We start from the raw sequence: 12,444 nt of genomic DNA, 5'->3' as shown, positions 1-12,444 counted from the left end.
AGAAATATATGAGAAAGGGGAGAGAAGAATGATGAGCCAGAGAAAGAAAGGGCTTCACTGGGGAAATTAAAATGTTGAACAAAGAATACTGTTTTAATTTCCCTCCTTATTTACTTCTTACCTACTAACAGATCTTAAGAAGTTATTTTCCCTCAAAATTATTTTTTATTTTGAGTTACATAAGGAGAGTAGGAGCTATCCTCCTTCAAACTCAGCCCCCAAGCACACTGTCTATGTATAACTCATCAAAAAGGGAAGAGAATTTGTTTTCAAGTGCACAGGAGGTATGGAAAGAGGGTGCTTCCGACTCTGAGGAGGCTGGTTCACATTCCAGCTCTGTCCCCTAACATCTCTGAGATACAGGGCACATTTTCTAACCTCCCTGGGCCTGAGTTAAAAATGAGGAGTTGAACTGTATACCTCAAAGGTGCCTTCTAGCTCTCAATTTATGACCCTGGATTCTTCTTTAAGGGACGGACACCTTCCCCAGCATATCGTTGTACTGACTGCTCAATCGGTAAAGGGAACACAAGATACTCCCTGAGTATGATATTTGTTGTTTTGATTGATTAAAGGTATCTCCTTCAGGTACTTGAAAATGCCTTTCCATTCTCTACCTCCACTCTTCCTCCCACCATTATTCAACAGTTCAGGGCAGTCATAAGTTGGGATCATACTGAACATACCCTATCCAGGTAGAAGCTATAGAGTCAAAATATTATCCCCATTGAACTCACCTGATCATAGATTTGTAGATGGAAGGAATCTTCAAGGGCATCTAATCCAACCTCCTTATTTTGTGGTTGAGTAAACTGAAACCCATTAGAGGTAAAGTGACTGCTCCAAGGTCACAAGGTAATAAGTAGTAGAGCTAGGATTTGACTCCAGGTCCTTTGATTCTAAATCCAGCACTTTTCCATAGCACCCTGACAATTAACTTTTTTTTGGAGGGGGGAAGGCAAGACAATTGGGTTGAAGTGATTTGCCCAAGGTCACAAATTTAGTGTCCAGGGTCTGATGCTGGATTTGAACTCAGGTCCTCCTGACTCCAGGGCCAGTGCTCTATTCACTGTGCCACCTAGCTGCCTCTACAATTATCTTTTGATCACAGCATTACTCAGATGAATTTTTCTTCTTTAAAAAAGCTAGTTCACATTTCCAGTTATAAAAGGAGAGCAGGAGCTAGCCTCTTTCAAGTCCTGCCCCAAGTACACTGTTCAGTTAAAACACATTTCTAATTCATTACACCAGCTTTCATTACTCTGCAAGGGACTGCCTTCTAGGTGCTCAGATGAAATTCAGCAGGTGCCCTAAGCCTAACAGACATATCCAATTGAAGGAGTCCTGGCTGCTTAGCAACACTAGTTCATCCTGGTTTTGCACAAATGGTCCCCTAGGTCTGGAATACACTCCTGCCTCCCATCAGCCTGGAAGGCAGAAATCCCTATGGCCTCTCAAAGCCCAGCTCAGGTGCCGCATCCTCTGGACATCTCGCCTGACCACTCCTGTTTTCAGCCCTCTCTCACTCTTGAAATTGATGCACATTATTTTGTATTTCACTTAGTTGCATATCTGTTCTAAGTCCTGATAAAATGTAAACTTTGTAAAGGTGGGGATGCATTCATTTTTATATCCCTAACACCTAGCACAGTGCCTTGCACATAGGAAGTAATTAATGAAGTCTTTGTTGAATGATGATGATTATTAGTGATAATAATAACAGCTAACATTTATGTAGTACCTACTATGTGCCAGGTACTGTACTAGGCACGTTACAGATTTTATCTCATATGATGCTCACAACAATCCTGGGTGCTATTGTTACCCCCATTTTACAGATGAAGATGCTGAGGTAAACAGACTTGTGCAGGATTACACATAATAAGTGTCTGCAGCTGGATTTGAACTCAGTTCTTCCTGACTCCAGATCCAGCACTCCATTCACTGTACCACCACCACTATATCATCATCATCATCATCATCATCATCATCTTCTTCTTCTTCTTCTTCTTCTTCTTCTTCTTCTTCTTCTTCTTCTTCTTCTTCTTCTTCTTCTTCTTCTTCTTCTTCTCCTCCTCCTCCTCCTCCTCCTCCTCTTCTCCTCCTTTTCCTCTTCCTCCTCCTTTCAATTGTGTCTTAAAGTTTAATAAGCACTACCCTTTCATGCTACATTCTGACTCTTGCTTTCCTCCAGATGCTGATTATATAGTTCAATTCAATTCAGTTCAGTTCAGTAAGTACTTATAGAGCATTTCCTCAATACCAGGCACTGTGAGAATACGCATTGCTCTTTTATCCTCCACTGAGCAGAATTCCTTCCATGTACACCCACCAAGTCCCAGAAGCCAGCAGAACAGACAGCATACATACCTCCTTTTTTCACCCTATGACAAAATAAAAGATTGACATTAATTACCAGGAGACTATTGCACATCACTACACACATAACCAGACGGGCTTCTTTGGGGAGCTTCCTTCAGAAATATAATATTTCTTCCTCTGGCAATTTCATTTGATAAATGCTGCCTGTCTTATCACATTACAACTCATTTTCAGACAGATCAGGCTTAGTTCAGAATTTCTTGCAGGTTTCCTTTTATTAAATAAACCATATTAGAAATGATTAGCTTTGGGAGTGCGTGTTAAAATGGCCAGATTCATTTGCACATTTAACATGAGACCAGGCATTGCATGCAGGTCCTGGTCTCCCGGTAGCTCCTCCCCACCCCTAGCCTGAAACATTTACCACATCTGTGCCCTAGCACGGATCACTGCCATGCTTGTCAGCATAAAAACCATCCTCCTCCATTCTATCATGAAGCTAATGCTACCAGTGGAATTAATTTTCCCGATATGGTATAGTAATGGAAGGGACAACTCATGCCAAATCCTCATGCTTTTCATGGTCTAGTCATTCATCCATTGATTTCAAACCATTTGAAAAATACTAGAGAATCTTCAGAATATTTCTGTGAAACAAGTGGTTATTATCAGCCCATTTTTTTTTGGTCCAAACCTATGGTTTCAATGGTGTGGGGGATCTCCAATGTGAAAATTCTTTCCACTGATGCAATTTGTAAATTATTCATCTGTAATTTATAGATTATAGAGTTGCCCAATGGGTAACCTGAGAGGGTAAAGTGACTAGCCTAAGGTCACCCAGCTACTATGTGTCAGATGCAGGGCTTGAACCCAGGTCTCACTGATTATAGCACAACTTTCCTTTCCTTTACTACACCATAAACATATCTCATCACCATCTTCCCTATGGAAAAAAAAAGAAACTAAGACATTTAAAACACCCACAAAGTTCATGTTGAATAGAACTATGATTAAAACCCAGAGCTCTAGACACACCAGAAATCAGCACCCAAGGCTGTGATGTTGCCTTATTTTAGAACTCAGCACAGGAGGGTAAGGACAAACAGAAAAGGGTTCTTCTTCCATGTGTTAAGGATCTGCGTGGTAACAGTGTAGTAATGCACTCTTGAGCACAGGCCATCAACTTCTCTACATAATAGTAAAGAGTCTTTATGAATTGCTATGGGTCAAAAAAAAACCCAAAAAGAAAAAAGAAAAATCCCCTGGTATCTACCCCTTTCTGAACTTAATTAAGCTAGCCCTCAGATGGCAGACACATAGTCTATCACCAGACCAATTCTTGAAACATTCCCAGCTTGGTAGGATCTTCTAAGCCTAAACTTTGCTGACCCGGACTTTGAGAGCACAGGATAAACCAGTCAATCAAGCATTTATTCCATAGCTACTATATGCCAGTCACTGTGCTAGGGCTGGGGTTACAGTCTTTTTTGGGGGAGGGGGCAGGGCAATTGGGATTAAGTGACTTGCTCAAGGTCACCCGGCTAGTAAGTGTTAAATGTCTGAGGTCAAATTTGAACTCAGGTCCTCCTGACTCCAGGGCGGTTGCTCTATTCACCATGCCACATAGCCACCCCATTGGCTCCTACTTTTAAAAAAAATTAAAAAAAAATTATTTTGACCTGGAGTTGTAATTTAATCATTCTATGGATCTAAAAATCAGGAAACTCCCTTTACAATTGTAGACCAGCACCTGCTTTGTAATTTACAGTTTAAATGAATTGTCTGGGCCACTAAAAGTTTCAGAGGTTTGTTGGGAGGTCCCATCGTGTGAGTCAGATGCATAATTCAAACATAGGTGTTCCTGACTCCAAGGCTAGCTCTCTATCCACTACACCACACTGCCTTTCTCGTCCTTTTCTAAGCAGAAAATAAGTAAATGTGTTTTTCTGTTACTATTCAAAATGGTATTCTTCAGTAATTAAAGACAATGGCAGAGGCATGAAAGGTTGGAAAGCCTAATTCCATAGAGGTGCTGACATATCAGCACAGGTCATTTTACCAGGGAAAAAGAAGAAATGGTTTCTCAGTGCAGAGTAATTACTTGGTATTTTTGAGCCCGTGGAAAGCACCTACTTCTTTGCCATCTCCCTGCCCTTTCCCTACTTCCTAGGGGCCCCAGGCTATGCAGAAAAAGGTTATCTTTTTCCTCTAAGTTGGTATAACTGGAATCAGTTCCCCTAGGGTGTAGAGAGGATCAGGCTCACAGAGTGACTTACAGAGATTCTTTATCTTCCTTGGACTTGAAGGAGCAGTGTCTTCGGATGAATTTCACCAGTAGGAAGAAATGGTATCCCAGGAGACCCAGGAGTAGCATGGAGCCCACCGTAATAATGAATGGTACATACCAAGCTGATGAAGAATAAACATTCTCCCTCTGAATCAGGTATGTGACTCTGGGCTTGAAAAGAAGAGAGGGAGGGGGAAGGTAATGGTGGTGATATGGTCTTAGTATTAAATTAGAGCTGACATTTTCTACTTATGATGTTTCATTTCCATTTCTACTCATAAATTTTGTTTTAGAAATTAGATAGTGGTATACCTGGGACTCTTTCTGTTTCTACTCACCATTATCTCATCCTGTGCTCTGGTGTAAAATATATATATATATATATATATACACACATATATAGATAGATAGATATAGAGATATAGATATATATACACATACATCTATATCTACATATATGTATGTAGATACACACACACACACACATATACATTCCCAAGTATCCATTAGTTCAAAGTCTAGAAAAGTTAAGGAATGTATAAGGGCTGGCAGTTCCTATTTTAAACTTTACCCAATCTGGCTTCTCAAGGAGATATACACACACATGCATAAATACATATGGGCATGCATACATGCATAACATACACTATGCCTTTACAAACATATACATATATATGTACATATACATTTATCTGTGATGCAATCTGTGTGTACCTATATGTAAACCTATACATGTGTGTAAGTATATATGGATGTGTATATACATACATATGATTACATTGATTGAGGAAACTTCTGATGAGAAAATTCCCTCTACCAATGCAAATTTATAATTTTTCAGTAACTTAACATCTTGGAGAATTGCCTGGGACATGGGGAGCTTCTGTGTATCAGAGCAGAATTTGAACATAGGTTTTCCTGAGTCCAAGGCTATCTCTATCCACTTACCACACATCTCCCCAAAGAGCCAAGGCCCCAGATCCCATTGGCTCTTGCCAACACATGTATATACCAGGGTCTGACTTGGTGACAAGTATTTCACTGAAAAGGTACAATGCCACTCAAATCTCTTTCAGACCTCTCAAGAGGTCTCTTAGGTTCCTTCAACTGCATATTATCACTTCAAGGTTAGTGAGTTAGCTGGGTGATAGCCAAACAATGACTAAATAGCCTTCTGTTTTAAATCCCATGAGATTCTTCTGTAAGGGGGAGGGGAGAGAAGACAACACTTATCAGCCTGGTGGATGCCTGGTAGTGGCTGTTGTAATATCAACTGGACAATAAAAATCAGCCATCAGCCAAACTATGGCTTATCAATGGTTGGTCAAGAAAGAACAAGTTGTTGCTCTGATCCACAAGACCAGAGCACGAGAAGTTGAATTTCTTGTTGACTTTTATGAATGGAGCAGCCAAGGCATTGTCCATTGCCATCTGAGTATGAGATCTGCTCCCATGCTCCCATGCTCCCATTCCCAGAAATTACTTAGTTCTAGCATGTATGGGATTCCATCCCCTAACACACTTCCTAGCCACTAAGGTCTTCTCAAGTCCATAGAATTTCCCCCAGGGTCAAAGAATGTGGTTGGAGGCCAAGGCCCTCACCGTAGAGGTGGTGGTGATGACTGTGGTTGGTGGAGGGAGGACTTGGATATTCAATGTCACTGTTCCTGTTTGAACAAAAGCCTCCGCTTTCTTCCTGCTGGTCAGCAAGTTGTCATCTGTTATGTAAATGAGCAGCTTGTAGTCCCAGGCTTTATCAAAACCACTGGAATAATCAAAAGGGGTTGCGAGTAGCAGGCTTGTGATATTGGATCCAGCACTGGGGGAGAAAGTGAAATGGTTGTTCTCGTTCCCTAAATAGGTTTTGATAATGAGATCATGGAGGTGGGAGGTAAAGAGAAGGGAGAGAAAAAGGAGATAATCAGGCAACTAGTAATATCTTTTAAGAGACTTCAGAATCTAGTCCAATTCATACCTGAGCAAAAGTCATATAATCTATCAATCAGGCGATCCAAAAGCATTTCCTAAGCACCTACTATAGAAATATGAAGATAGAAATGAAACAGTCCCCACTCTCAAAAGATTTACAGTTTACTAAGGTAAACAACATGTATGTAGTTGTGTATGTATATGTATGGAATAAATATGAGATCCATACAAGATAGTCCAGGGAGGGTAGACAGTAGTAATTGGAGGGATCAGGAAGGACTTCATGCAGGAGGGACTGGTTGAGTTGAATTTTGAAGGAAGTAAGGGATTCCATGAGAAAGGTGACTAGAGAGAGCATTCCTGGCATGAGAATTGGCCAGTGGAAAGGCATCAAGGGGGAACATGAGTGTGACATGTAAGAAACAGCAGGAAGGTTAATTAAACTAGGCCAGGGGTATGGGAAGAGGAATAATGTGTAATGAGACCAGGAAGGTAAGTTGGGGCCAGACTGTGAAAGACTTTAAAAAATCAGATGAGTTCATATGTGATCCTAGAATCAATAGGTAGCTGCTGGTGTTTATTAAGTAAAGGAGTAATATGGTCAGACCCACATCTAAGGAAAACCACTTTGGGAACTGGGTAAAGGATGGATTGGACTGGGGAGAGACTCAAGGAAAAGGAACCAATTAGGAGCTTTCTGCAATATCGCTGACAAGTGATCATCCTGTTACCTCCTGAAGACTGTTGGTGAAAGGGAATTCATTACTTCACGAGGCAGCCCTTTCCATGCTAGGAGAGCTCTAATTACTAGAGAGTTTGCCTTTTCCTACCTCCCAGGCCTCCCCCTGCCCCACTCCACTCTTCCCCCCAAAACACAAACAATTCTACATTTTTAGTGAACAATATGTCTATTCCACCAGCGACATCCCTGAGCTCAACATGTTTCTTGATTTAGTTTAGAAACAGCAACAAATTTCCAGGATATTCAGTTTTGTTAAGGATCAAAATAAGAAGAAAAAATATAGTATCACCGTGATAATGCTTAGATATGAACTAAATTATCTCTGTGAAGGCTCTTTAGTGATTTTTATCTTTGTCTTAATAAGCATTTACTTAAAGGGGATAAAAATACAGGCATGAAGATAGTCCTATCCCTTTGAATTTTGCAGGTAAGATAAGTGGAAGGCTTACTAGTAGAACCCAGAGTCCAAGGGCAGAGTCAAGGAACCAGTGGGAAGGGAATGAAGAGATTCATTCTTGATATATTGGATAGCTCACCCCAGGGCATTCCCTTATGACTCTGCAGATGAACAGAACTACAATCCCCTTAAGGAAGTTGTGTCCACACTGTGGTGACCCTAAGTACCCAATAGCCCATGGTTAAGGTCAAGAGGTAAGGGCCATCCAGCTCTGTGGGATGCATTCCCTGCTTTCATGACACAGACAGCCGTGTCTGAGCTGTATAACATCCACAGAAGCAGCTGTTCACTTGTTTCAATCCTGTCTAATTCTTTGTGACCCCATTTGGGGTTTTCTTGGCAAAGATACTGGAGTGGTTTGCCATTTCCTTCTTGACCTCATTTTACATATGAGGAAACTGAGGCAAACAGGATTAAGTGACTTGCCCAGAGTCACACAGTTGTTAAGTGTCTGAGGCCAGATTTGAATTTACAAAGATGAGTCTTTCTGACTCCAGGCCCAATACTCTATCTACTGTGCCACCTAGCTGCCCCTCCTGGACCAGATCCCACAGTTAGTCAATGAGGAGAGGTTTCTGGTACCTCTAGAAAGAAAGGATTTACCAGACACTATTGGGGCCCTTTCTTGTGTTATTAAGCATTCCTGGAATCTTCCCATCTGCTTTCTCATCCCTGCCCAGGCTTATGTAATCTTCATTTCCCTTCCACTGAATCCTAGACTCAGCTCCCAAGTCTTTGGGCTGCAGAGTGCCAGGTGTAGAGTCAAGAAAGGCTGTGTTCAAATAGAGCCTCAGAACTTACTAGCTATGTGATCCTGGGCAAGTCACTTAACCTCTGTTTGCCTCAGTTTCCTTTTCTGTAAAATGGAAATAATAGTAACACCTACCTCCCAGGGGTTGTCCTGAGGATCAGACAAGACAGTAATTATTAAGTGTTTAGCCCAGTGCCTGGCACAAAGTAAACACTGTATGTTAGTGATGATGAATCACTCCCTATATGCTTCCAATCATGCTGAAATATCCTTCCATGCTCCATCTCCCCTTTTTATGTTGTGTCTCCCCATTAGAAAGCAAGTTCCTTGAGGGCAGGGGCTACCTTGCTTGCTTGTATCTGCATTCTCAGTCCTCTGAAGGGCACCTGACTTTTTTAATGATTTCTCATTCATTTCAGTCATTCTTGTCTGAGTGAGGCCTATGAGGTTTGGTCATATTGCCTGCATCCATTACTTTTAACTTATTTCTCCAGTGGCTCCAGACTTGTTACTGAGTGAAAACTAGTAAATGGAGCAGGGGATGATGCCATTTTCTCTCTCTTTGCAGCAGGGCTCACCAAAAGGCCTTTGGGGTCTTGCTGAGTATGGATGATTTTCATCTTAGAAGACTTCCAATCTGGAGGCAGTTTTTACCTCTGGGTTTTGTGACATACACTCTTGGTGAGAGCCCCCCACTGCTTTGGGATCCTGCCACTCCAGAGTTCAGCAGGGGGCAAAGAATAGATTTTCTTCTTTTACTTGGAACTGTTTTTACTTGTTCGGGCTTAAATCTCTGGCCTTTAACATTTCATTAGTGAAGTTATTTTTGGTTTAATTTCCATTGAGGGGTATTCTTTCTTTTTCCTATTTCCATGGTGCTGCATTTTTTAAGGAAAGAACATGAATGAAGCATAGGAGAATCCCAGAGGGCAAATTTCTCAAAATGCATTTAATCCATTATTACCCTGACACATGACTCTGATTCCCTGCAAGCCATTATAAGCCCTCACAAAAGGAGGTGCTCAGGGATTTAGTCTAAAATGAAAACACAATGAAACTAATATGAGTTCCGGAATCTTGGGAATGGTCTGTGCATTGAGTCAAGGGATCGCCATCAATGACACAGACATCCCACCTACTTATTCTCTACCTTAGGCAAACTGTGGGCGCGGTGTCACAGGAAGAGAAAGGGAAACAAGAGGGAACAGAAGCAGGGTCATGGCAGTACTGGGAACATTTAATTTTCCCTTCTCCAACCCTTCTGGCCTCACTTCGTATCTGATTTTCACAAGCGAATAGTCTAGATCAGTCCATAAGCATAGTCACTCATTCATTCCATATTTAGTGAGTGCTTTTATGTCCAAAGGCACTGTGCACGCATGTCTTCCTGACCTTCCAAAAAGGCTAAGATCTCAAACCATACTTGTTTTGAGGTGCATGGTTTTGGGGCCATAGGAAACCATATATTAGACATATGTGTGTGTATATATACACATATATATATATACACATATATATATAAATAAAAATATAGGGAGTATATATACAGATATATGCTCTTTTATATACAACTTAGTGTATACGTCTGTATATATATGAATTTGTATATATATATATATAAATTTATTATACAAGTGAAAGAGAAGGAAGGGGGAATAAGTATTTATATAGCTCTTACTATGTGCTAGGCACTGTGCTAAGTCCTTTTTTTTTTTTGGAGGGGTGAAGGCAAGGCAAATGGAGTTAAGTGACTTGCCCAAGGTCACACAACTAGTAAGTGTCAAATATCCGAGGCTAGATTTGAATTCAAGTCCTTCTGACTCCAGGGGCCAGTGCTCTATTCACTGTGCCACCTAGCTGCCCCTTTATATTTTTTTTTGGAGGGGGGAAGGCAAGGCAGTTGGGGTTAAGTGACTTGCCCAAGGTCACACAGTTAGTAAGTATGTCATGTGCTAAGTCTTTTTGCAAATTTTTTCATTTGATCTTCACAATAATCCTGCAAGGTAGGTATTATTATTACCCCCATTGTACAGTTGAGAAAACTGAGACAAATTGAGATTAAGTGACTTGCCCAGGATCTCACAGCTAGGAAGTGTTTGAGGCCAGATTTGAATTCAAATCTTCCTGATTCCAGGCTCAGCACTCTATCCACTGTGCCACCAATTGCTGCCTCCTCCTCCTCCTCCTCCTCCTCCTTCCTTTCTCTCTACTCCTTCTCTTCATCCTTCTCCTCCTCTTCTTTCTCCTCCTCTTCCTTATAATACATCTCCTTCTTCTTCTCTTTTTCAAACTTATTTTTTTTTCTTTCTTTTTCATCAGCAGCCAACCCTTATGACTCCCCCTACGTGTTTTTTTTTTTTTGAAAAGATATGGGAGTGGTTTGCCATTTCCTTCTCCAGCTCATTTTACAGATGAGGAACTGAGGCAAACAAGGTATATGCTAATTTGTATAAAACCATATATTGGTTGCATACTAATTTAGACCAGATTTGCAGATGACAACAAAAGTAGAAAAGGCAGCTAATTTGCTAGATGACAACATCAAGATTCAAAACATCTGATAGGCTAGAATATCAGGCTGAATAGAATAATATGAAATTTAATAGGGATATATATATATATATATATATATATAAACTATATTTTGGTTAAAAAAAACAATGATGCAGGTACAAAATCAGAGAATCATGGCAAGACAGCAATTCATCTGAAAAAGATCTGGAGATTTTAGTGGAATACATGATTACTCAATATGGCGGCTAAGTTAATGTGATGTTTGTCTACATTAAGAGAGGCATGGGATCCAGGAGCAGGAAGGTAACGCTACTACTTTATGCTACCCTTGTCAGACTCTTATGTTTGATCATAGGTAGGACATGGATAAGCCAGAAGGTATCTAGAGAGGCCAGCTAGAATGGGGAAGGGCTCTGAGTTTTGCCATTTGAACACTATATGACTGAAATGAATAAGTCTAGCCAGGAGAAGAAAAAACTTAAGAAAGGCATGATAGCTGTTTTTTTTTTCTATTTGAAGGGCTATCACATAGAAGAAGGACCCAATTTGCTCTCCTCAACCCCAGAGGACAGAATTAGGAACAGAAAATGCAAATTTCACAGATACAGATTTAGTCTTGATGCAGGGAAATATTTCCTATCCATTAGACCAATCCCAATACCTCTGAAGAAAGGATATTCTGACTAAGTAGAGGGTTTCAAGCAGATGAGGACTACTTGTTGGGTACATTATGGAGTCAGGACTTATTTGGGTGGGAGTAGATGACCTGTGAGGTCCTGACTGAGATTCTGTGATTCTAAGTCAAATGTAGTACCTTGACTAATGAGGTAGCGGAAAGATCTGGGGCTGGAATCTTTGTCAATGCATGTTAGTTTGAAATTCCGAATGTTTGTGCCAACTCTTAGGTCCACAGGGATTGTCAGGAAATAGAAATTTGGTTCACATATTGGTTTTTCATCGTTTTCATCAAGAATGTTCACAGTCACCTAGAGAAAGGAGAAATCACCAGTAAGATGAAGGATTCCCAATCTCCTCCATGAAACCATCTTCCTCTGCCATAATAATTAGATATTATACATACATACAAACACACATATGTATATTTATATACACATATGAAACAGCAAGGTAGTATCCTGAATTCAAATCCTATCTCATACACTTATTAGCTGTCTGATCCTGGGCAAGCCATTTAACATCTGTCAGCCCCAATCTCTTCATCTATAAAATGGGCATAATAATAGCATATTCCTTCTAGGGTTTTTGTGAATATAAAATATGATGATATTGGTAAAAAAAAACACTTTGCAAACCTCAAAGTGCTATTTAAATTCTAGATATACAAAAATGATGCCAGGTTGGTTCCCCAGGAATGGTTGTAGATTGCCCATACTACCTTCTTCCCTTCTGCTGTGTATGGTCAGTGAGAAGCCTTAGTTAGG

At 40.5% G+C, this 12,444-nt stretch overlaps 1 protein-coding gene across 1 annotated transcript in view; it reads right to left on the bottom strand.

Annotated features, from left to right (window-relative positions):
* The window catches only part of CDHR3 (cadherin related family member 3), a 101,739-nt gene that overhangs the window by 12,309 nt on the left and 76,986 nt on the right, over positions 1–12,444 (bottom strand). Inside the window, exons 13-16 of the mRNA XM_069106962.1 lie at positions 11,817–11,988; positions 6,212–6,462; positions 4,599–4,780; positions 2,371–2,384 (exon numbers count right to left, since the gene is read on the bottom strand). Coding sequence (XP_068963063.1) covers positions 2,371–2,384; positions 4,599–4,780; positions 6,212–6,462; positions 11,817–11,988 — 619 coding nt within the window. The remainder of the gene's footprint in view (positions 1–2,370; positions 2,385–4,598; positions 4,781–6,211; positions 6,463–11,816; positions 11,989–12,444) is intronic.

Source organism: Petaurus breviceps, unplaced genomic scaffold, assembly GCF_028583685.1.
Source record: "Petaurus breviceps papuanus isolate PSGF00001 unplaced genomic scaffold, PetGlider_PUasm1.0 84, whole genome shotgun sequence".
NCBI lineage: Eukaryota > Metazoa > Chordata > Mammalia > Diprotodontia > Petauridae > Petaurus > Petaurus breviceps.
The sequence above is the reverse complement of the archived record's forward strand: the minus strand, read 5'-3'. Positions and strand labels throughout refer to the sequence as shown.